Source organism: Cyprinodon tularosa, unplaced genomic scaffold (assembly GCF_016077235.1).
Source record: "Cyprinodon tularosa strain WSP-4 unplaced genomic scaffold, ASM1607723v1 ctg395, whole genome shotgun sequence".
Classification (NCBI taxonomy): Eukaryota; Metazoa; Chordata; class Actinopteri; order Cyprinodontiformes; family Cyprinodontidae; genus Cyprinodon; species Cyprinodon tularosa.
Genome location: NW_024039113.1, coordinates 222,007 through 248,141, shown reverse-complemented (window position 1 = coordinate 248,141; position 26,135 = coordinate 222,007). Strand labels below are relative to the sequence as shown.

Sequence of the window (26,135 nt, the reverse complement as noted above, 5' to 3'; positions counted from 1 at the left end):
ATGCATAATCTGTCCAGTAGGAGCCCTGCTTGTTTATAGGGAAACGGGAAAAGATTATACATGGTGCATCAGATTCCACAATCCTCATCCATTCCTCCCTTAGAATTTAAATCGAAAGTTTTAAAATGTTTTAAGTTCTGTTTGTTTTATGCAGTTTGCAGTTTTAGTTCTGTGAATAGTAGCTTTAAAAATATTCAGCCACTCATACAGGATTTCTGCTCATTTCAATGGATATGCTGTCTCAAGCTTTCATTTAAAACAAACTAGACTAAGTATTTTTTATGTTCTCTCTTCAAAAACAGCGAGCAAAGGAGCAAGATTCAAACCTGATTTTAAGAAAAATTTGTTTTTACAAGTAAATACCATTTAATAAAATAGCTTAATTTTACTTATGTACCAAAGAGCAAAGAAGAGCCTGTATTTTTATTTTTACGTTGAGTAAAGGAGATCAATCGGTACTTTTTAAAAGATTTGTTTTGTTTTACACAGGTATCTACTTTTACTTTGGTAAAGAATGTGAATCCCTTTTAAACCTCTGGAGATAAATATTGAGAATAACAAACAATTCTTAAAGAGTAGAACTATATAACCTAGATATAATTAAATACAATCAGCTGCAAAAGAAACCAAAAAAACAGCATAACTTTGAATCCAGATCACCCTGGGACACATAGACGAGGTGATCGGTGTCATGATGGGGGTTTATCGCTGCAGCTGAGCAGAGGTTAAAGTTGACTGATTCACTGAGAACCAGAATCAGCCAAGCAGCAGCAGATGAGGTGAAGCCAAGATCTGACCCCCCGCCTCAGGTCATTCTTGTAAAGTAGTTGATGCCAAGTTGTGTGTTAAATTTAGGAGAAATATTTATGGTTATTTAGTGTGTTTTAGGCGAAAAATAAGGGGGTTGTTTTTTCCAAGTAATCTTTTATTCATTCATTTAGAAAAATCTTACTTTGTTAAATTAACATTTAGTTTGGAGCTAAATATTTAGTTTGTTTAAAGGTTTAGTGGAGGATCATCAAAGTAAGTGGTCCTCCTAATTGTCAATCATTCTGGTGATGTGTTTAATTTCAATTCAGTTTATTTCTATAGCGCCAATTCACAACACATGTCATCTCAAGGCACTTTGGAGTTCACCAGATCATCATACAGTCAAATTGATTCAAAGTTTTCTATCTAAGGAAAACCAGTTGATTGTGTCGACTTATTGACTCGAATGCAATCCCTCACACTAAGCATGCTTGAAGCGACAGTGGAGAGAAAAAAACTGTTTTAACAGGAAGAAATCCTTCAGAAGAACCATGCTCAGTGTAAGTGGCCATCTGTCATACCCGATTGGGGTTCAAAGAGAAAGAAGCAGAGATACAAAAGGTAACTGTAAAAGGCGGACCAGTCCACAAACCCACAGCCAAGCAGATGAGCTCCGAGCCAGCTCCAATGATGGAGGATGAAGAGAGCACATCCAGTCAGTCACAGTCAGAGAAACAGGACTACACTGAAAAACAGGCCGATCTCCAACATCTATAAACAAAGGTGTTTACTTGTCATATTAGGACTTTTTTTCATATTTTATACTTAATTCTTGCAATTTTATAACTTTGTTCTCATAATGTTGGGACTTTATTCTCATAATTTAGGTAGAGGGTTGTGCATGTGCATTTTTTCTCTTTTTAAGTGGAGAGGGCAGGTGTTGTCAAAAATGTACGAAAATTCTCCATTTTACCTTTAAATAGATATTTAGCTCCAAAATAAATATTTGTTTGCAAATTAAAAATCTTGTTTTTGTTAAATAAATATTTAGATCCAAACTTAATATTTATTTAACAAAGTAAGATTTTTATAAATAAATGAATTAATGACATTGTGAAAAAAAATTTTTGGAAATAAAATAATCCCCTTATTTTTCTCCTAAAACATGCTAAATAACCATAAATATTGCTCTTATTTTTCTTTCCTTAACTTTAAAAAATGCACCGCATAGGAGGCTGAATTTTGGTTTGGATTTGTTGCTGTTCTGAGGATTTTTCTTTAATTTCTATCAACAAAACAGTCCCGGAACTTTGCAGCATCTATTGTTTCATTTCATGAGTGGTTCTAGACAGGGGCCAACGGGGGCCAGTGCCCCTGTGGATCATGTCCTGGCCCTTGTTTTGGCCCCTGTACTGTACAATAAGGTGATAATGGTATTGAGATAGGATCCCAGTTTTCATCTGCTAAGTGTTTTTTTTTTTAATCAAAACAAATAAAAACAAATACTTTATTACAGATGAATTTATCTATCTTTATTTAGTTCTAATTCAGATTCCATAGATACCGGTAATTTTAGCTTAAATTAAGTCAAAAATATGTAAAATTCCTAGATTATGAAGGTTTATTCACCTAATAAGACATCATTTTAATTAAACCTAATTAAATAGAAATTTCACTTCATGTAGGCATCTTAATATATATGAATCCCTTTCCCTGTTTTTTTATTTCATGTTTTTCTGTGCCCCCGTGAAAACTGGCCCCCTGGTACATTTGGTCTAGAACCACCACTGTTTCATTTGCATATATTTTTGGGTTGTTTATGAATATAACTCAGGCAGAAAACAGTAACCCGAACCCCTAACCTTCTGTTTATTTTGAACCCCTGGAGCAAAATAAATTTTATGCAAGATGATAAAACTGTCTCTGAGTTTAAAGAGATACGTACTGTAGAGTACTGAAAAAACGAAAAAGTTAACTGATATTTAAATTTTTATTTCAGTATAATATGGAAAAAAAACTCAGAATTCTAAAACAGACATGGCTACGGTTTGTTGCTATGTTTGTTAGTTGTCAGAATTCATTCAGAATTCTAAGAAAAAGGCAGAATACTGAGCTAAAGTCAGAATCCTGAGATAAAAGTCAGAATCATGAGCTTAAAGTCAGAATCCTGAGATAAAAGTCAGAATCATGAGCTTAAAGTCAGAATCCTGAGATTAAAGCCAGAATCCTGAGATTTAAGTCAGAATTTTGACTTTTTCACTGACTGAAAAAATATTTAAAAATCAGTTAACTTTTTTTTTTTTCAGTGTCCCTAATCCACTTCCGTGGATAACAACACAGCAGCAGGTGGCGCCGATTATTATTAAATTAGGGAAGCTCAGTGAACAACAGGAAGGGAAGATTTCCTCAAAATATTAAATGTAATGCGGAAATGTTGGATTTTTTTTTTTTTTTATCTCTTACTTTTGGGCACATTTTAAGGACTGTTTTGTTAATTCACACAGGGGCAGATTAAAATCCGGAAATCTCAACCAACATTTAAATATTTGGAGAAAAGAACCCGAACAAGGGCGTCACGTGGGGAGTCTATTGCGGTCCTCCCAGGGGCCCCCTGTCATTTAGGCTCTTAAAGAGCCCACAGACCTAAACGGTACCAGGATAAAGACAGAACACAGCTGCAGTGTCGCTTGTTGACAAAATGTGGCTTCGAGAGGAGCTTCTGAAAGCCATCTGGCATGCATTCACAGCCCTGGACGTGGATCATCGAGGGAAAGTCTCCAAATCTCAGTTAAAGGTGCGTTTAACAGCTTTGATCATCTTTACCAACACGTCAAATTTACTCAGTGCAAAGTTTTGATCCAAACTGCATTTATATCGATTATGATTGAAGTAAGAAAACAAGCAACAAAAGTTTAAGAAATATTCTATTTCGAGATGTTGTTTTTTCACCAGCTTGTATATTTTATTGGTCCAACACTGTTGAAAATATAAAATGGAAGTGAACTTGGTTGCTCCTTAAAAATACTTAATAACTAATAAAGTAAGAGAAGTTTTTTATAAAAGTATTCATAATGTTTATCCTGTTAAAGCATTTTTGATAAATGTGTTCTTTTTGTAAAAATAATGAAGAAAAGCTTATTGATCTTTTGTGGAATTGTAATTATACCAAAATATTGTGGAGAGTTATGTCAATTTTTTTTCATCAAAAAAGTCTTAAAATTACTTTAACAGATAAGGATGTTTGGTTTGGGATGGAAAAATATCAACTTCTCAAAACAGAATTTTTATACGTTATTAATGTTTTTGTTATTTATGGTAAATAACATATTCACACCTCCAAATATTTACAACAAAAACCCAATTTCAGATTTTATTATCTATCAATTCTATCAATATCTATATAAAATCCTTTAAATTCAGTTCAAATACTAAAGCCATGCAAATTATAACAGCCCTAAAGAAATATAACCCTTGATCATAGATCAGATTTTGACATTTTAAAATAATAGTTCCGTTCTGTAAAGCCCTTTGTTGTTGTATATGTTTTTAATTAATAATGGTCTATAGTGTTCATGTTTGTTCTTTTTTTGCAATAATAATAATAAAAAAGTTGCATTTAATCCCTATTCACACCTCAAAAACTGAGTTTAGTAAATTACTTTGTTTCCTATAATTCTACACCACACTCTGTAGCAGTTGTGTTAAAAAAACAACTACTATCAACCTTTCTACAATTTGAAAAACATAGATTATAAGCCTTTTATATCATTTTATAACAGTAGGTTGCTGTGCAGATGTTTTTACAGTTTGATCATAGCTAATTGGTGTATTACAGTAAACAATAGTGAGAATGCTTCCGATATTATTTCTTAATGATTCACTTATACTTATCTTCATCTTTTCGTCTGCTTTCTGTTTATTCGTAAAATTGTGAGAAGTAAAATATTTAGATAGTCTTATGTGTTTTATGCAGACTAGATCATGAAATGTAAATGTTTTTTGTGCCTCACATATTGTGAGTTTCAAATGTTAGTAATCAATATTATTGTTAAAGATTTTAATATATGTGTTATCTTAGCATGTCCTTGCTTAAATAAAGCGTAATGATGAAATCTATCTTTATTTAAGACCGTTCAATGTGTACTGGATGCACATGAAAAAAAAAAAAATCTTGATTTAAAAAAAATTATTATTGTATAATTTTATGATATTATAATGCTATATTATAGCATTATAGCAAGAAGGTTCTGGGTTCGATTCGTGGCCCGGGGTCTTTCTGCCTGGAGTTTGCATGTTCTCCCTGAGCATGCATAGGTTCTCTCTGGGTACTCCGGCTTCCTCCCACAGCCCAAAAACATGACTGTTAGGTTAATTGGCTTCTCTAGATTCTCCTTAGGTGTGAGCGTGTGGGTGAATGCTTGTATGTCCTGTGATGGACTGGCGACCTGTCCAGGGTGTACCCCACCTCTCGCCCAAAGACAGCTGGAGATGGGCACCAGCACCCCTCGTGACCCCAATTGGGACAGGCGTGTTAGATAATGGATGGGTGGATATATATTTATTTATCATTGTTTTTTAATTTTTAGTTGTATTTTTTATTTTTTTTTTGCAGGAGGAATAATAATATAAGTTTTCATTTGATGACCTCTCCTCTTTTTAACATCATTAAACAATCATAATACTTCACTGTGATCTTTGAAATAGATCTAGATGACTGAATGGTCAACCTTTAGAAGAAAGACCCCCTTTAGAGCAGAGGCGTAGCCAGAAACTTTTTACAAGGGTGGCCCGGCAATAGCCAATGTACGCTGAGGGGTGGCCGAAAGTGAATAGGCACCAGAACCTTAGGGTAAGCTACACTGTTCCAACAGGAAAATTAACAAGCACAAAATCCATATTTTCTAAACGAAGACAACCTATCCTTTCCTACAGCCTTTGCTAACAAGTAGACGCATATAGAGTGAATACAATTCTTTCAGGTTCAAGTTCTGGGGCAAACATCTTTTCCATTGTCAATACTTATTTTTATCAATAATTATTCTGCAAAAAAAAAATGATATTCACAAGTAAAAATATCTACATAAATTTATTATTTAATATGTTTTTTTTTAAATAATTATCTATGATTTTACTGAAGACTCCTAGATGACTTGCAGAGACATAATTTTCTCTTTACCCCATATAACACAAAATCTAGTTCTGAAAAGAGCATGAATTATATACTTATTTTTAATTTTAGTATATTTATATGCATAATTAACCACAGTGTCTTTGTTTTCAAGTAAATGTTAATAAATGAAACATTAAAATGGTTTGAATATTCCATTTGAGAGTACTACTGTTGCCACTGTCTGTATTAGAGGGGGAAAATTGTAGGGGTGGCCACAGGGGTGGCCAATGATTGGCTTAGGGTGGCCATGGCCACCCCTGGCCCTCCATCTAGCTCCGTGCCTGGCCTTCAGATGATGGGTACATGGTGGTTTAAAGGGATGGGCACGGTCTGCATTACTCTGGTTGACTGTGCTGTTTAATGGATGCATAGCTGACGTAAAGAGTTCCAAAGTTTACAGTCACAGTAGTTAATAAAATGCGAGGTGATTCTAGGATTTTATAATGTGTAACTCTAAATTGGGACCCTACCATCTGAATATTCCACCTTAAATTGAGCCTCAATCCCCCAGGGGCAGTCGGTGTTTTCCGCTGCAGCTGTTAGGGACCTTACATTGTTGTTTTATGGGAGGAAGCTGTCGTTGCCTTTGTATCATTGCAAGGCACACTCCCCTAAAACAAACCCGATGGTCCGACTCTAAAAGAAGACAGAAGGGTTTAAAGATAAGCTGTTCATTTCAGTGACAGCTTGCCAGACAAAACTGTTATCGGAGCTTTAGAGCAGCAGAGCTGAAATGAAACTGGTGACATTTAGAAATAATGCAGCTGAGAGCAATGAGGCAAAACGTAAAATGTTAGAGATGTCTTGGTCAGGAACGGAAGTTCGCTTGGCTGGTGATGCTGGAGAAGTAACAGACTTTTGATAGATGTAACAGAGTAAATCATTATGAAACTTTGCCATCTTTCATAACATCATATCAGCAGAGTCTGAGTTTTAAGTCAGTAAATGCATCCACATTCACAGCCGTGCTGTTTTTCTTCTTTGATTAATTTGTTATGGTTGTTTAGGTGCTGTCCTACAACCTGTGCACAGTAATGAAGATCCCCCATGACCCAGTGAGCTTTGAGGAACATTTCAAGGAAGATGATAAAGGACCTCTTTCTACTGAGGGATACATGCCGTACCTCAACAAGTACATTTTGGACAAGGTGAGCACAGAGAAGGCGAAAAGCTACAACCTTAATATTAAAGGTATAGTGGAGGATGTTCTTTTTCCGCATGGATCATCATAATAAGTGGTCTTCCTAATTGCCAGTCATTCTGGTGATATGTTTACATAAGCCCGTCCTACGTGCTCGTCCCCATTTTCACTTACCAGTGGTGAGTCTGACGTAGTGGAAAAATTGCAAATCTACTTTTGGAAAATAAGCTTGTATGAGGGATGCAAACAGCAACTTTTAAACAAAGTGTGCACGAGGAGAAATGGGCTCCCCGCATATTCTTGCACGCGTTTGTCTTTCCCACTACGGAGCAGGTACAGGGTTGAACATGTGCATTTTTTTTTTTCAAAGTGGATCCTCAACAATACCTTTAACATAGTTTTGAAATGCTTATTTTTTAACATGTGTGTCTAGTTCAGATCAGTATTATAGTTATAATAAGTCAAATTGGATGGAGAAAAATACATTTCTATATAAAAACCAAGCTAAATTATTGTAAAAGTTTTAAGTTTAAGTCACAAAAATTTAAGGAATATATTATCTTAATATTAAAGTTCAAAGGAATGATGCTCTAATAATATGTAACTTTTTTTTTTTTTGTGCCAAGCCCTAATGCTTCATAACCCTTAAAAACACCCTTTACTCTATTAAATATCAACTGTGAGTGTGGGGAATGTTTTTTAGTATTATTGCAATTAAACCCTTCTTTGCTGATTCATGTTCATACTGATCTTTTGATGAGTCATCTGTAGTGATAAGCTCCAATATCACTCTGATGGTTTGTTCCTCCACAGATTCCTGTCAGGAGTCTCGCTGGGCTTCTCAAATTCTAGATCTTTAAGAGGAAGGATTAATTTTGACTTTAATTTTTGCTTCCAAAATGGGACATGAGTAATACTTAAGAAATGTTTGCACTATGGTTTATGTGAGGTGGGGGTCAGAGTAGTGAAAACTAAATGGGAATGTCTGAAAATTATTATTTATTTGAACTCTTTATGAAATATTTCTTTAAAAAAAATATTTTTTCTAAGTTTTTTTTTTTTAATTATTTCAGGCTCACTCAAAATCACCTCTGAGACAAAGATCCAATTTAAAAAAAATATTTGTTGCTTATTAAATGAATTTTGTGTTAAAAGGCAAGCATTCATTTTTACATAAGTTTCATATATACACTAAACATTCCACTCAGAAACCTTTAAAGTTGCTTATTTATTTATTCTCATTATTTTACTTTACTCTGGTTACAAGTTAGAGATCAATTCTTTGTTAAAAACTTAAAATGATGTTCGACCAATTTCCAAAACACCAATTTGATGATTATAGTAAATCTTTGCACAAAAGGCCTTCCGGTGAATAATAAGCACATATAATCAAATGATATGCTTTAACTCCTATAAATAACCCAGGTAGCTTTCGTTTGAAGAACTTCATGTATCTATGATTAAACTGTCTTCATTTTATGACACCTTTTAAATAAATTCAAATATAGAATTACTACTCAGCAAATGATTGTCTTTTTTTATTCATGCAAAATATATTATTACTCTAGTTCATTGAGGAAGAAGTAAAATGTAAAGTTTTTGCAGTTTACTTATTTTGAGATGCCATTAAATATTTTTACATCAATATAATCAATTGGATTTAGCTGTTTAGAAGAAAAAATAATAGAGTAGTTTTATAGGTACATATATTTCTGGTGCTTTCTCCAGAAACCATATTTATCAGATTCAATACAAATGGAAAGTCAAATAGGGTCTTATCCTGTGTAAAATCAAAGACAAAGAAAATGAATTAATAATAGAAATTTTAAAACTTATAGTTACATTCATCCTAACCTAGACTCGCATTAAAATGACTCATCAGAGAAGAAAATGTTGCAAATTCAGAGTAACAGCGTCTACTTTTTACATATCTGTTTAAATGAGTGTTTCTGGGGAAGTTTGAGGTGACTCACTCCAGTTAGTAAGCAGCTCAGGCTTCCTTTCTTGTGCTGCAAAGCAGTTTTCTTCCCTTTTCTCTGCCACACTCTGACTTGAATAAAAATGAGTCCTATAACAACATCTCCACACATCCTTCAGACTTGAAGGTTTCCAGAGGAGACCAACTAAAATCCCTTTGCTTGGTGCTTGTAAACTAGCACACTGTGGTGTTGCTCCTAGGCGCCACCAAGACTCTTTGATTTTTTTTTTTTTCAGGTTCAGGAGGACTTTGACGTGCTGGAGTTCTACCGGATGTGCTGGACCTTGTGCTACAACAAAAACTTTCATCCTCAGCGTCTGATCATCTCAGATAGTGATGCATTCAAAGTCTGGTGCATTTTTAACTTTCTGTCAGAAGACAGATACCCGCTGGTGGTGGTTTTTGAGGAGGTGAGGAAGATGATGCTTCCTATTTTAGGTTAAAGTCTGAAAATCAGAGGAAATAACCCATGTATCCAAGTATCTGGGTTACATCATTCCTAATTTTAACTTTCAAATATAAACTATTGTGCCAAAGATGTGAGTCAGCTATTATTTCTGTATGCTTTGCACCTCTGGAGACAGACTTTCTTGTAGTTAGTAGTCCATTTTTTTAGGAGAGTTTTTTCTGACTGTTGTCAATCTAATCAATTCTGAACTTTTGTGTCAATGGGCGAGAGGAGGTGTTCACCCTGGACAGGTCTCCAATTCATCGCAGGGCAACACAGAGACAAACATGACAAACAACCATATTCACACGCACTCACACCTAAGTGGACTGTAGAGAAGCCAATTAACCTAACAGTCTCGTTTTTGGACTGTGGGAGGAAGCCAGAGTACCCGGAGAGAACCCACGCATGCTCAGGGAGAACATGCAAACTCCATGCAGAAAGACCCCAGGCCGGGAATCGGACCCAGAACCTTCTTGCTGCAAAGCAGCAGTGCTACTCACTGCACCACTGAGCAGCCCCTGCACCAGCAATGAACCAAATTGATCGCATTTTTTTTTGTAGGATATATAAAAAAAAAAAAACCAGCAAAGTTAACCCATTTAAGAGTATTTTTTACAAACACAGGATGATCCCAAAGGAACTAAACTAAATTTCTGAACTAAATTTAGATTCATTGTTGTTGCTAAAACAACATTTTTTAAATGGAAAGTTGAAGAAAATAATGCAATCCACAAAATTGAACTCTGACAATTTTGAATTAAAAAGGGGGACCTTAAAGAGCTATGATGGCCTCACAGGTTTTATTTTAGAAATCATTTTCTGTTTTGTGGGGTTTTTTTTGCTCTATTTTTCAAAGTTTTTCGTTTCTCTTTTTTGGATTGAGTTTTACAGATTAAATTCTCTTCACTCTCTTTGCTCTTGAGTGAAGAATGAAGATGCATTTCTATTGGTCTGTATGTGAAAAACAACATTTTTATTGGTCAATGTGACTGTCGTGAGCGATTGTTTGTGTTGACCTTGAAAGGAAGTGAATGTGATCTGTGAGATAATTTCAAAATAATGCAATTTGTAAAATTCAGTCTGAAAAAAATCTAATTTGAAAATATAAAATTCCTTTTTGAAAAAAGTAGTTTTAGAAATAAAAGAAATCTGAGAAAACGACAAAGTTCATCTTGATAAATATTTAAAAAATAACTTTCTCAAAGTTTAACTTCACACCTACATAACGTATTCTTTGCTTGAAACAATAATGGAACAAAATCTAATCCATATTTGCATCATTACTTTCTATTTCACAAAGACATAACTTTTAAGAAAATGCTGTAAATGTTTGTAAGCTTGAAATTTTTGTCACTTTTGTGACTTTTTAACAGACTATATACAACAAGCTGTCACAGTCAGCTGGAAGACATTCCCAGGCTTTTAGAGACCTGAGCTGACCAATGTATGAGCTGCAATGCTCCACTTGCTCCCCAAAAACAAAGACAGAGGAAATTGAGCCTGGTTTAAAACATTTGTGCAGAATTTTACTCGTATTTTAGATAATCTTGGAGCAGACTTTGTTCATACCTTAGTGGTCATTTATAACCATGAAACAAGGATAACAATGTGTTATACAGCATGGTGTATTATTGTCACATTTGGGGGTTCTGCTTGTGTTTAATTAACTATTATTTATTTGTGAAAAATGGAAATCTTCCAAAACTTCCCTCAAGTATTTTTCAACACCAAAACATATTTATAGTAAAGAACAATTCAAGAGGTTTGTAGTTTCTTATAGATTTGATGGAAAATGTCACCTGTTTCCACAAGAACAACTAAAGGTTGTCATAACTATACTTTTCTTCTTAACTTAACAAAGATTATCCTACATTTTTATAACTATTCCGAACGTCTTACCATTATATTTAAGCATCTTTAACCGTCTCTTAATGCATAGAGTAATAGTATCTTTGGTCCACCATGTAGGTTGAGTATTTTTTGCGAAAGCTGACTGAGGCCATGGGAATGGGATGGTGTGAGGAAAAGTTCACTGACTACATGAAACAGAAGAAAAGGAAGAATTGGCTGACTGTCTGGGAGCTGATGGAGCTGGTGGGGGTGATCTACTTCAGCAAGGACGTGGACCGCCATACTCTCTCCATGAGCATCAATGAGGTGTTTTCAGAGCTCATACTGGACATCCTCAAGCAGGTGGGAAAAAGGGGCCATCCCTTTGGGTTTCTAATCACAATGACAGGAATTGTCTTGTTTAAACTAGGTGTCGTGTTTTAAAGGGTTACATGATGAAGAAAGGCCACAAGCGGAAGAACTGGACAGAGCGCTGGTTTGTCCTTCGACCCACTTCGCTGTCCTACTACGTTTGTGAAGACCTCACAGAGAAGAAGGGGGACATCATTCTGGACCAAAGCTGCTGCGTGGAGGTAAATAGTGTCCTTTCATTAAAGGAAGAATGAAGGATAAAACTTTGTATAATTGGATTTTATACATGTATTTCTTATAAATCCTTTCAGTTTTACATGATTTGTTTATCTCTTCCAGTCTCTGCTTGATAGAGATGGAAAAAAATGCCTTTTCATTATCAAGTGCGTCGATAAAAGCTTTGAGATCAGTGCTTCGGATAAAAAGAAGAAGCAGGAATGGATTCAAGGTACTGACTAGCTAACTTCCCCATGACTTGGAGTCCTGTCACTTTTAACCTGCCATCAGTGATCTCCTCCTTCCTCTCTTCTTTTAGCTATACAGACGTGCATCCAGCTGCTGAGGCTCGGCCTGCTGTCTCCCCACCGTGAGGCCCGGCTCAGGCGTCGGGAGCTCCGGCAGAAGCAGCTAATGGATGAGGAAGACCTGGCAGAGAGGATGAAGAATCTCCAGGCGGCTAATGAGGCCAAACAGAGGCAACTGGAGGAGATGAGGATGGTCTGTTCTTAACATAAAAATACAGATAAGATCAAATAAACTCTATTGATCTCACAGTGGAGAAATTCAGTTGTCACATTGGCTCAATAGTCAATGTGACAGTAAAAGCATGAAGCCAGCGTAACAGGCGCCATCTTGGTCCCATCTTAGGCTATCGCCAGTCAATGGATCAGCATGTCTATGAACTTAAAGACCACGTTGGGAGAATGTGCCTAAAAATGGGGGGAAAAAAATAAGTGCTAAGAAAACATACTGCAGATAAAGTGTTTTGAAAAAGCAGCTGTTTAAGGAAGGTAAAGAAATATTTCTTGGTTACAAGAGCTAAAAAATAAGGTACATCTAAGGGAAACTGATCAATCTTATCGACTTTACAAGATTGCAACGTAATTGTTCACTTTGGAAGCAAACCATAAATGAAATAAGGTTTGACTTAAGACTTTTGCATAACAGTTTAGGAGCAAAACATGGTAACTGAATGGTTGCGCATTGCTGTGTGTAATAAATCATTTAGGGGATATCCCTGTCTATAACAAATTATCTTTATGATGATTTCATGATATAAAATATTTCTTGTAAAAGCTGTTTATTAATGGTTTAATCTTTCAAAATGTATCTTTGAGGTGATCCTTAAAAAAGAAAAAACATTTGTGAAAATGAGCATTAACTCAGTTAACCCCATCACCGGGTTGGGGGTTTGGTTGGAGGGATTCCCACATACTTAGGTTTAACACAATAGAAAATACATTAAAGGGGAAGTAAAACTTCATGCAAACAGCATCAGATAGGGACACCTGTGTGTGTTTAAAACCGGGTGCATGAGCTCAGTACTTAAAGCTGAGCCATATTATTCCTCATATCTCACTTCTCTTTTTCTTTTACCACTGGGCTTTTCTTTGCAAATGTCAAAACACTTTTAGATCTTGTGGACATTTTTGGAGAAGCTATGAGTGCATGTCTGCAAAGTTTTTTTTTTTTAAGTCAATAAAAATAGATTTAAAGTGTTTCCTTTAGAATGTCTTAATTAACTAAACCTCAGAAGCTTTTTACGCTGTTTTATGTTTGTATGTGGGCTTGGTTCAAGCAGAGCGGTAACGGCTCCTTCCTCTATTGTGCTTCACAGAAAATGGAAGAGGTCCAGGCCAAAGCAACACTGGAGGAGCTCAGGAGGCAAAAAAAACAGTCAGACCTGCACGATCGATACAGATTAGACTTGGAGAGAGAAAAAATGGTAAAAGTTTTTCCACACCGCCTTGTACAAATGTTCACACCTAATTTGTGTTAATGGTTAAAAGATACAGTTAACATTTTTTAAAAGACTGCACATATAATGATGATGACGACAAGGGCTCATCAAATACACTCTAATGTATTTGGGATTTGCAGCTCACAGCAACTAAATAGATATTCGTTCAAGAAAAACCTGAAGTCAAGTAAAAAATATCCAAAAATAAGAAACATGTTGCTTAGAGACCTGAGGAAATAAGGCCTCATTTTAATTTCAAAGGCCAATATAGTACCTCCAGATTTGTCACTTTGGGTCTCTCTTGAGGAAAGGCAGGTAAGCATGAAGATGTCAGATTTAGAAAACTGCATCATTTTGGCCAAGTCTCGCAAAAGAACTGATATCCTATTTTTATTCTGCTTCCTCTGGTTTTGGCTCTCTGAAGGTTAGAGGGTGACCTGGAGGCGACATTCATTCCATGCAAATGGAAAAATTTGTAATGGGGTTTTCCGCAAGTTCAATACCTACACATGAGCAGCACTTCATATTTTTCTGTTGATCCAAATATGCAGCCAGAAACTTACATTTTACAGCTCTGTTATAATTGTACATTAAACAAGGGCGATTTTTATTTAATTTGCTTAGATCATGTGACTGGATTGAAATCTTTTGGGAAGTGTGTCCAGACACTAAACCAGATGGGTCTAATGTGCATAATAGAATTCACTGTGCAGATTGTACTCACCGGGTTCAGTGTCTGGGCAGAACAAACTAAAGGCTTGGAGATAACTTATTAACTCCTCATCTCCTTACTCTGAAATCTTCTCCACAAGCTTCTGTTTTATTGACCATCTGGTCAAAAAAAGTCAATTTTCATTAAAAGTTAATGAGTAAGGGAGTCGTTTCTGTTAAAGATATATTAAATGTTAATGCTAATTCTTAGAATATTAAACATAATATTAGATGTACTGAATTACAATACAAAAAAATCATGGAAAGCCATACCTCAACCCTTCAGTTCAATCGAACAAGATCACTCTGTTTAAATCCTTAGAGATTCATAAGCTTTTCAAAGTGAAACTGGAATACGTATATGTGTATATATGTATATGTGATCATAAATGCATGGTTTATTAATTAATCTGTCGGTAAAATTAAGGGTGATCCTCAATATTGTTCAAATTATTAAACAGCATATTTATCAAAAAATGAAAGAGTCCCAATTTTAAAATACCAAACCAAATATAGCTTGGTAATACATTTTTAAAGACATTCAAATTTGAAGTAGGTGCTTATGAACCTGGTTAAATTACATAAGAAAGAATTTCCTTTATTTTCTGTTTTTTAATCTGGGCTTTATACAAATGGTTTAGATAGCATTTCAAACCTTGAATTTGCACATAGATTCTACATTGACAGTCTAAGTTGGTATTTCTGATGTTAAAATATTAATATCTGCAAATGGAAAGTTATTTATTAAAGGAAAAGTCCAGTCAACAAGAAATGATCAATGGATCATTATTTATACCTAAAACTAATATGTTCGCAATGATTTAATGAATTTAGGGTTAATCAGTAAGTACGGGACCGGCCACTTTTGCCTGAATATAGTAACATCTCCTGACGTCTTCTGGCAGTAACGCCACGGTGTGGTAAGTCTAGCGCCATTTTCCCCGATTAAAAAACAAAATCAAGTAGCTTCTAGACATATAAAAAAGAAAGAAAAAAAAAAAGAAATTGAAAACAATCCACTGGACTTTGTTTCCAAGTTGGAAGATGTTTTGCTTACCATCCAAAAATGTTTTCAATTCAAAAAGTCAGGAATAGCATTGAGTTCGACAGCATTGGGACTTGCTCAACAGCCGATACCGCAATGTGATGTCACAAACCTGTAGGTGGCAGAAGTGTTCTTTGACAAACATGGATGTCTCCGATAAAGCACATTTAAATGAAAATTACTCTTAATTAAAAACACATTTATTGAAAAGTATGTAATAAGTTCATACTTAAAGTACTTTCACAACTTTGTATTCTGAATGTGACCAGACTTTTCCTTGAAAATTTTTTTTTTTTGATGATTTGGAGTTACTTCTCCTCTATCAAAACATTGGAAAAAAACAAAAAAAAAACAATGCTATTACAAGTCTGAGTATTTTTTATTTTAAAAAGGCCTTGACATTCAAGCTTCATTCCCCTGTCATTTTGACTCAGCTTGACTTATTCCTCCACATCTGTTTTTTTACACACTAATGTGTGTTTTTCCTTACTGAAAGTAGTTAATATTATTTGAATTTTACTTGTTTATTGCGTAAATAAGGTAAGGGAGAAAAAAAAAAGAAAAAGTTAGCTCCGTTGCGTGTGTTTAAAAAAACGTTTTCAGGTATAATTACTGGTATCAAAATGATTCCTATTTTACTGTGCATGTGTGAATATAAAAGGACCTTTTTTTTTTAAAGAAGTTACATTACAAAATAAGGGCTTTGTCTTGTCAATGTCCATGTCTCAGTTACAATGTGGGGCACAAGTATTGTCCCAATTCTCCAGATTTCGTACACTTGCAACCTGCGAACTTCCTCCAGGTGAACACTTCATAAAAGGGCGCAGAGTTTAGTGTGAGTATTGGGACTGTCCCTGCCTCTGCAGTCAGAGAGCATAGCGAATCTCCTCTGTTTCCCCATTGAACATGAGTCCCAGATGTGTGAAGTTTCAATTGATCCCCCTGAATTAAAAATCAAACTATAACATCTGCCTTATTTTGTTTCTTTAAAACTATGGCAGTGAAATAGATGGCATATAGGCTTGGTTTCAACAGCGCTAACTGACAATCTCTGCCTATCAGGCAGAGAAAGCGGTTGTTTTATATTACTTTTGAGACCTAATTTTATATGCATAGTTGGTTTTCTTACCATTCAAATGCAGATGGGTTAAAAATAAAACATATTTCTGTGGTGTGACAAACTGAGAACACACATTTATTTTTTACTTAACAGGGTCTTTAACCAATCTGTGGTTCCTGTTGGCTCTTAACAGTGCTAAATGGTGTTTAAAAATAGTCGACAATAAATTTACTGTCTGCCTGAAGCTGCTTTTTGAAACAAGATAATTCAGTACTGTAACAGTACTGTCTGGATGCCCTTGTTAATGTGATCAGTCTTCATCAGACCCTTAAGGTGTCATTATAGAATAGAATAGAAAATCCCTTTATTATCCCACAATGGGGAAATTCTGGTGTTTACAGCAGCAAAAAGATTATAGAAAAATGTTCACACAAATATGGATCTTAGAAAAATGTATAAGAATAAAATAATAGTGAAGAGTTAAAAAAAAAACAATACAATACTGCACTGTAAAGTGTTTAATGACCATTATAAATGACCAATATACAGCTGAACATTTTTACAGAAATTTATATTTGAAAATGGCAGCAACATCAGAGATGTGCACAATTACAGCAGCATGTTATTTAACTGAATAAGGTAGAAACTGTGCAAAATCAGCATGAATGTAAACATCTTACTGAGGTTGTTGGGAACAGTGGTGGTTATAGAGTCTTACAGCTGCTGGGAGGAAGGGTCTGTGATTAAATAACATTTAGGGTGCAGCAGTCTGTCACTGAAGAAGCTCCTTTTATTTATACTTTTTATTTACTGTGGCAACCATACATATTTATCTGACTCTCCATCTCACTCACCAACACATCGGTTAAACTGTGTTTATTTTTCCCCTCTTAGTTGCAGTTTCCATTTATAACCAATAAATAATATTAACGAGCTGGTTCATTTAAATATACAATGACATTCATGTGGTGCTTTACATGAACCATTTATGGTTGATGACCATGCAGATGGCTGAACATGAGGTGGAACCTTGAAGGCAAACTTTGAGCCATGGCTGTGATTAATGAAAGTTTTTTCTTTTTGTTTTTTTGTGTCTATGCACAATTTTAAAAATCAGGATTTATTCAGTTATATATATTTTTTACTGTACTCCATTTTCAAGTGTTTGGTAGATATAAACTTTCAGAATTGATTCCATTCAATGCTTTATGACTTGGGGGGCCTCACGCAGAAAAGGGTGTGCAACCTTTATGATAAAAGTTTGCGGTAGGGAGAAATCTTGAAAACTTGTGGCATAAAAACAAACGGGATGTATAAAGCTGAGTGTGGGCTTGTCAGCACACAGCTTTCCTTTATATATCTCAATTTGGTGGAAAATCAGACGCAGCTGGAGGACCATCTTGGATCGGCCAGTTCCAAGGCTCCCTCAGTGTGTCAGTATAAGCATGGTGCTGTGAGGCCGTCACTCTGAGTCTTTTATCTCATACACTTTATGGGGTGCGATTTATTACAACCAACCAAAAATGTACTGATTGGCATCAACAATTCAATAAAAAAATAGGCTAAAAAAAAAGAAATGTTACTTTTGTTCTTTGAAATCAAAAAACATTGCGTAGCTGCCCAAAGAGGACATGTATTTCTGATGCTGATCATTTTAATGTTTAAAAAATAGTTATGAAATAAATATGACCCCCTGTTCCGATTAGGAATGCTGTCTCTATACAGACCAGGATAGACTTTAAGTTTTAAATGATTCAGGACTAAAAAAAAAAGAAATTTTTTAGTAATTTTAACACTTAAATTTTTTAGATAAAATAGAAAATAATCAAATAAGTGCAAATTGTGTTTACAAAGACTTGCCTTTGGATCTTTTTTATTTTTATTTATTTATTTTATCAGGACAGAGCACATTAATGAACAATCTTATACTTTTGTACAGATTGTAAATGAGCCAGATTATAGCATAGTTGCTAATTTACATCTGTCATCCTGAGGCAGTTTCTGCAAGGTTTTAGATGTTGTTAGTCTTTTGTAACCTTCTGGATGAGATATCTGTATGCTTCTGGAGCAACATTGGTAGGTCGGTCAATCCCATGTTTTAATTATTGTTTCACTGGAGTCTCAAAGGCTGTGTCCGAACGTCCGCCCTAACGTTGCGCCACTCAATGAGCTTCCAATGTCCAGTGGATGAAAAAGTAGTGGATTTCAAATTTCTCACAATGCACCTTAGAAAAGTAGTGTGCATCTATGGTCACTAGAGCAGAGGGGATATATCCCACAATGCTTTGCAAGAGCTCTCCTCACAAAGTGTCATGGGATTTGTTTTGCGGGAGAGAGAGAACAAAGATGGTACAGGAACTGTGCGGGGACGCTGAGTCACTTGACCAACAGGGAATGAAAAGTAGTTAACAGTAAGTTAACTGAGTTCACTATAAAGTCCGCTATATAGCCCCCCCTCCATATAGCGATGGGGTTAGGGGCCAGGGCAGACATGATTTGTGTTATATCTTCTCGTATGTTGTTAATTTAGTCTATAAAAGTCAGTGCGCAGTTGTTGATATTTACCTTAGCTGACATGTAAATGCGATCAATCACAGTTAAAACCTTTTTGGACAAGGATGGCAGTTAAACATTAACATATTTTTTTCCTTTTTATACATTTTGAAAGTCTGTATTATTTTATCCCTTTATTTTTGTCTGACATCAAGATTTGTGAGACAAAAAAAGAAAAATTAAAAAGATTATTTTTTTTAATTGCACCATTTGTTGTAGCTGTAAAAACATGGGCCGTCTCCTTTCACTCAGACTCTTTAGTCTTTTTTTTTCCCTTAAAGCTGAAACTACATGAGATTGGATTTTAACAAGGAAACAGTTGTACTTTATTCCTGAGGGGAAGTTTTCTAAACAGAGAGATTGTGTTTCCTGGGTAACTAGAGATCTGGCCTCCTTGTTTATTCACTTTCCTATATAGAGAGTAAAGTAAATGTGCCTACTATCCTTTTTTCATTTGTGGCAATGCAAACATCTAAATTTTCCTGCTAAAAAGGTCCTCAAGTCAAGAAATTTTTTTTTTTTTTTTTTTTTTTTTTTTTTACATTTGCTAAGGTATCTAACATAATGCTGGTTTTCTCTACTTTTCTTTTTTTGCTCTGAATTTTCTTGAGTCTTAGATTCAAATCAGGTATTTCTTATGATCTTATTGCTGTTGTATTGGTACACAAACAGTTCTTTTTGTTGTACATAAAGATCACAAAATATTTCAGGTACGGCAGGAGATGGAGGAGCAGATGGCTGCGAAGTCCAGCGAGCTGGAGCAGTACCTTCAGCGGGTCAGAGAACTTGAAGACATGTACCACCGATTGGAGGAGGCCTTAGAGGATCAGCGACAGGCCAAGCAGGATGAGGAAGCCATGAGGAAGCTGCAGGCCAGGTCTGAGGAACATATTTAAGATGCTCAAGACAGAGTATTAGTTTTATGTTTAGGATGCTATTAATAGCTGTAATTTTAACTGTAAAACAGCCAATGATCACCATTTTGTTGTAGTTATGGTCAGCGTGTGTAGGTGTGCAGCAATTCATCCGGTTCAAATCTCTGCTATATTGTAAAAAAAAAAAATTGTTCTAAAACTTTTGACATTTAGATTTATGAATAAATCGGTTCATTTTAAAAGTTGGCTCACATTATTATTATCATGGTGCCAATGCCCAAGAACTGTCGAGGCCCTTTACATGATGAAAAGAAGCAAAAGTCATTTCTGATTGTATAGAATCTAGTTTGGTTCAGCTCAGTTAAGTTCATTCAGTGTCATTCCAATAAAGTAAGGTCCAACTCAGTCCTCATTATTAGAACACATTCAATTCACTTCAAAAGAAAGTTATGGGGAAGCTCAGTTGATGGTATGGAGATGTTTTATTCGCAGACATCCCAAGTCTCCCGGAAGTTCCGTGAATCTCCCTGATATAGATGGTTGTTCACGGATGCCTGCGAGTCGGATAAATTATCCCGGATTTTACACTCTGCGAGGTGGTGTTTTTTAATGTGAGTGAGAGAGGGCAGGTAATAATTCATGCATCATGTTCGGATAAGAACTACTTCGATTGCGCAGACAACAAGAGAGCTTGGGGAGGAGGTTACTTGTGAAACCTGTGCAACTTGTCTGTCCAAAGCGATGCTCTGATCAACCAGCTTTCCAGGCGACTGGTTGATCAGAGAGCTGATTGGATCAGTCCGATAAGTTTCTCTGGGTTACTCTCTGGCAGTCACCAAGTTACCACTCAAAGCTGTGCATCATGTGAAACAGCAGAGGTTGAATCCTCGAGTAAAAAACGAAAATATAGGACTAATTTTACAGCAGATATATCCACGTCTAGTGAAGATTAAACAGTGGCGGATCTGAACTAAATTTACCAGGGGGCCAGGAGAGGGGGCAGCTCAGGGCAAGTTATTCAGATATATTTAGAGAGCTGCATGAAGTGAAATTTCTTTTCAATTAGGTCCAATACAAATTCGATTTCTTTTGAGGTCAATATACATTTTAAATTTAAGAATTTTACATATTTTTCACTTAATCTAAGTTAAAACTACCGTTTTCTATAAAATTGGAATTAGAACTCAAGAAAAACTGTTAAATTCATCTGTAAAAAAGTAAAGGAGTTTTTTTATTTGTTGTGGAAAAAAACATTTAGCAGTTGAAAACTGGGATCCTATCTCAGTACCACTGAAGCTATCACCTTATTGTTTTTGAATAATTAGTAAAACAGAATTTGAAAAGAAAAAGAATGTAGTTCCAAAGGACATATCAGTAACCATGTCTGTTCCAGCGCATATCATCATTAGAATTTCTGGTCCCTGTCTAGAAATGGCAATGGTGAGGAATGAAGACACCGTGGCGAGGTGTACTATATGCTGCAGTCCCATGAAAAACAGAAAGAATAACCGATGTTCAAGGCTACAAGATTAAGCATCTCCCTGAAATGAGTTTTTTGGAACTTGGGATGTCTGTATTTGCAATAATCCTTCCTAAAGATCAAGCATCTAGTGACTATAGGAAGGAAAAACTCCCTTTTAACAAGCAGAAACCTCCATTAGTATTATCTCAGGTTTTGCGTCAATCTGCAGCAAACAAAGTTGTTTTAGGAAAGAAAACGGATGCACACAAACCCAAAGAAGCATTGAGGTAGACGTATCGTCGCAGGGGAAGAAAGACTGGATTATCTAAATTAATTGCAGTGATAATTTTGTTAATTATTCTAGGAAAGATCCAGAGCTATACACAGAAGCACAGAACGGGGAGTACTTTCCATGGAAAAATCTGATCTACATCTTAAGTGATAGCAAAGCATTACAGGCAGCTGAAGCTCTCTGGTTACTGCTGATCTGTTATTTTTTCAGCTAAAGGATGATGCTGGGGTTTTTCACCCTTGCTCCTCTCCTCAAGGCCATCCACATATTTTTGTTGGCATAAAATATGTTTTTTGTCATTTCCCTGTTGGAAAACATTTATGTTCTCTGGAGTTTAGAGGTAATGATTGAATCCTGTTAGCTATACAGTGGGGCAAAAAAGTATTTAGTCAGCCACCAATAGTGAAAGTTCTCCCACTTAAAGATGAGAGAGGCCGGTAATTTTCATCATAGATATACCTCAACTATGAGAGACAAAATGAGAAAAAAAAATCCAGAAAATCACATTGTCTGATTTTTAAAGAATTTATTTGCAAAATATGGTGGAAAATAAGTATTTGGTCAATAACAAAAGTTTATCTCAATACTTTGTTATATACCCTTTGTTGGCAATGACAGAGATCAAACGTTTTCTGTAAGTCTTCACAAGGTTTTCACACACTGTTGCTGGTATTTTGGCCCATTCCTCCATGCAGATCTCCTCTAGAGCAGTGATGTTCTGGGGCTGTTGCTGGGCAACACGGACTTTCAACTCCCTCCAAAGATTTTCTATGGGGTTGAGATCTGGAGACTGGCTAGGCCACTCCAGGACCTTGAAATGCTTCTTATGAAGCCACTCCTTCGTTACCCGGGCGGTGTGTTTGGGATCATTGTCATGCTGAAAGACCCAGCCATGTTTCATCTTCAATGCCCTTGCTGATGGAAGGAGGTTTTCACTCAAAATTTGACGTTACATGGCCCCATTCATTCTTTCCTTCACACGGATCAGTCGTCCTGGTCCCTTAGCAGAAAAACAGCCCCAAAGCATGATGTTTCCACCCCCATGCTTCACTGTAGGTATGGTGTTCTTTGGATTCAACTCAGCATTCTCTCTCCTCCAAACACGACGAGTAGAGTTTTTACCAAAAAGTTCTATTTTGGTTTCATCTGACCATATGATATTCTCCCAGTCATCGTCTGGATCATCCAAATGCTCTCTAGCAAACTTGAGACGGGCCTTGACATGTACTGGCTTAAGCAGGGGGACACGTCTGGCACTGCAGGATTTGAGTCCCTGGCGGCGTAGTGTGTTACTGATGGTAGCCTTTGTTACTTTGGTCCCAGCTCTCTGCAGGTCATTCACTAGGTCCCCCCGTGTGGTTCTGGGATTTTTACTCACCGTTCTTGTGATCATTTTGATCCCATGGGGTGAGATCTTGCGTGGAGCCCCAGATCGAGGAAGATTATCAGTGGTCTTGTATGTTTTCCATTTTCTAATAATTGATCCCACAGTTGATTTCTTCACACCAAGCTGTTTACCTATTGCAGATTCAGACTTCCCAGCCTGGTGCAGGTCTATAATTTTGTTTCGGGTGTCCTTTGACAGCTCTCTAGTTTTGGCCATGGTGGAGTTTAGAGTGTGACTGTTTGAGGTTGTGGACAGGTGTCTTTTATACTGATAACAGGTTCAAACAGGTGCCATTAATGAAGGTAACGAGTGGAGGACAGAGGAGCCTCTTACAGAAGAAGTTACAGGTCTGTGAGAGCCAGAAATCTTGCTTGTTTGTAACTGACCAAATACTTATTTTCCACCATATTTTGCAAATTAATTCTTTAAAAATCAGACAATGTGATTTTCTGGATTTTTTTTTTCTCATTTTGTCTCTCATAGTTGAGGTATATCTATGATGAAAATTACCGGCCTCTCTCATCTTTTTGAGTGGGAGAATTTGCACTATTGGTGGCTGACTAAATACTTTTTTGCCCCACTGTAGCTACACTGACCTTTAATGGTCATTGGCTTCTGGTGATTCAATGAGAAACTCATTAGTAGGAATTTAAAGTGATAAAAACATTTTGAGATACTTTCAAATCTTTTCTCATGCTTTTGAATCAGTCTATATGTTTATAAATCCTCAGAACTTGCAGTACATTAATAACCGATAATTTAAGTGTTTAATGTCTGCTTTTTAACAGATTATTGGAAGAGGAGGCGGCAAAGAGGGCGGAGCTGGAGCAGATCTACCTGAAACAGCAGAGGGAGCTTTCTCAGACGGAGGCGGAGAAGGAGGAGCTGATGGCTGAGCAGCTGGCCAAGGAGAAGGAGTTGCGAGCAGCATCAGAGCAGCTGGACAGGCTGGAGAGGGAGCGGCAGGGGGCGCTGGAGCAGTACCAGGTTCTTAAGGATTTATACATCAGATAGAGGCTGGCTTATGTTTTAGCCTTACAATAGATGTATTTTCCCTCTTAAAGTTTTCAGTAAAACATAAACCAGGTCATTTAAATCATTGTCAAACACAATCCCACTAAATCACATCTGATACATTAAGATGAAATGAAACATGTCTCTAACTTCAAGAAAAATCAAATTAAATAATTGAAATTAAAGGTTTAGTGTTTAGATTGTGCTCACATCTAGTGGCAGAGTTGCAAACTAAACAGTCAGTTGGATTTATTACAAGCAGAGAATTTATTAGAAATAAATGTAATAAAAGGCCCGTAAAATTTTCACCCTGAGGACTGTCAGATGTAGCTGAGTTTCGAACCTGCGACCCTCGGGTTGCAGAACAAACTCTTCCATCCCACAAGATTATTTCAAAGGAACCAAAAGATGACACACAACTATCTTAAAAATCATTGGTTATGTTAAGCTGGTGCTATCAAAAAATCCTTCTCATCGTAGGAGATACCTTTTTTAATCACCTATCTTTCTTATCTTCCTCATCTTAAGGAGGTATCAAGAAAACTGGAGCGAGCAGCAAACAAGACTAAGACTTGGAAAGATAAAGTGGCCAAACATGAGGGGTTGGTTCGTCTCATCCAGCCAGGTAGGGTCATTTCATTCTCCCTCCACTGTGAGAATCACAGGAAATAACAACCATCAGAAGTACTTCTCTCTGTGGATATTGATTATTAAGTAGCTGATGTCTGGTTTGACTTTTTGTTTAGGTGACAAAGGACCTCAGAGGATCACTAACTGGGGCCCAGCCTCATTCACTGATGTTGAGCTGGAGCTGAGGAAGAAGTCCTGGCAGGAGAAGAAGAACCAAGGAGCTCAGGCTCAGTGATTGATCAAGCGCCTTTTAGTCAGTCAGTTAGTCGGCAGATTGAGGTTTCTTGAAGCAGAGAGGCACCACTTTAAAGCTATTAAATGAAGAGCAACACATTATATTATTTTTCTCTGCAAGAAAATCATATCATACACAACTGACTTTTTAAGAAGAAGATGAAAAATATATTTTACTATTAAACTACTCATTTCTAATCTTTCTATTAGTCTCCAGAAACATTTTAATCAGCTGTATAAACCCGTAACTATCCTTTAATGTCGGAAATTCCCATTTCCATTTATTTATACTTAAGTCAACACCTTTCTGTGCCTCACTAATTAGTGTTATAAGGTGGTTATTTACAATAAATACAGAAACTGGAAGGTCTTTTGATATTTGGCAAAAAAAAAAAAAGTTAAACGCAGAACTGTTAAAATAGTTTTTGTTTTATTAATAAAGACCATTCGGTTTTATAAGGATATTGAGGATTGATTATTTTTTTATTTCCCTGTTAATTGTTTAAAACAAAAACTTGCGTGTTTATGATCTGTCCACTAGGTGGCAGCATGAGGATGACACAATTTTTGATACTTCTGATATGAGTAAAAGTTTTACACCTATAAACGCTTTTTAATGTGCAAAAAAAGTATAAAATTAGTATTTAAGTATATTTAATGTGTTTCCTTTTTTCTTCTGTACTTGCGTGCATTAATAATCAAAAATCATTTCATTTTTAAATGCAATCAACATCAAATTAAACAACATCAATTGTAGAACTAAGTCATAAAAAGTAATTAAAAAAATGATAATATTGCATAGAAAAGGAGAATTAAGAGAAAGGTAAAAGACATGTCACAAAGAGAAGGCCAGTTAAAAAAGATGGGTCTTATAGTGTGAGTTTCCCAAGCCCAGTAAATGAACCATGTTGATATCTTGGGGGAATGAGTTTCAGAGTCAAGCAGAGATGCACAGGTGGATATGCGAACAGTGAGGCTTATAGGTGTTGAGGATCTGAGACTCTGGGGTCAGCCTATAAATGTACTTTGCAAAAGTTTTTATAACACTTTAACATTTGTCAAGTTATAACCTCAAACTTGTATGTTTTTATTGGGATGTTTTACGATCAAAAACAAGTAATACAGACAGTAGTAGAGGGAACATTGTGTGCCTTTTTATCCAGCCCCCTGTTACTTCGATGCTTCTAAATACTAGCATGGCTAATTAGTAAATAGTCCAA

General features: G+C 36.0%; 1 protein-coding gene across 1 annotated transcript; it reads left to right on the top strand.

The window, feature by feature from the left end:
- Nucleotides 1-3,155: 3,155 nt before the first annotated feature.
- On the top strand, nt 3,156-25,568 carry swap70a (switching B cell complex subunit SWAP70a). Its single transcript, XM_038297722.1, has 12 exons — nt 3,156-3,544; nt 6,928-7,068; nt 9,276-9,449; nt 11,459-11,683; nt 11,767-11,913; nt 12,032-12,140; nt 12,228-12,409; nt 13,530-13,637; nt 19,732-19,898; nt 23,826-24,024; nt 24,580-24,676; nt 24,798-25,568. The coding sequence occupies exons 1-12, from the start codon at nt 3,449-3,451 to the stop codon at nt 24,914-24,916; spliced, it is 1,764 nt and encodes a 587-aa protein (XP_038153650.1). The 5' UTR covers nt 3,156-3,448; the 3' UTR covers nt 24,917-25,568.
- The last annotated feature ends 567 nt before the right edge of the window (nt 25,569-26,135 follow it).

Excerpts from the sequence above, each read along its gene's own strand:
- swap70a (XM_038297722.1), top strand. The coding sequence starts at position 3,449 with ATGTGGCTTCGAGAGGAGCTTCTGAAAGCCATCTGGCATGCATTCACA. Across the intron at positions 12,141-12,227 it reads GAAGCAGGAATGGATTCAAG|CTATACAGACGTGCATCCAG; the intron begins GTACTGACTAGC and ends CTCTTCTTTTAG. Across the intron at positions 24,677-24,797 it reads GGTTCGTCTCATCCAGCCAG|GTGACAAAGGACCTCAGAGG; the intron begins GTAGGGTCATTT and ends CTTTTTGTTTAG.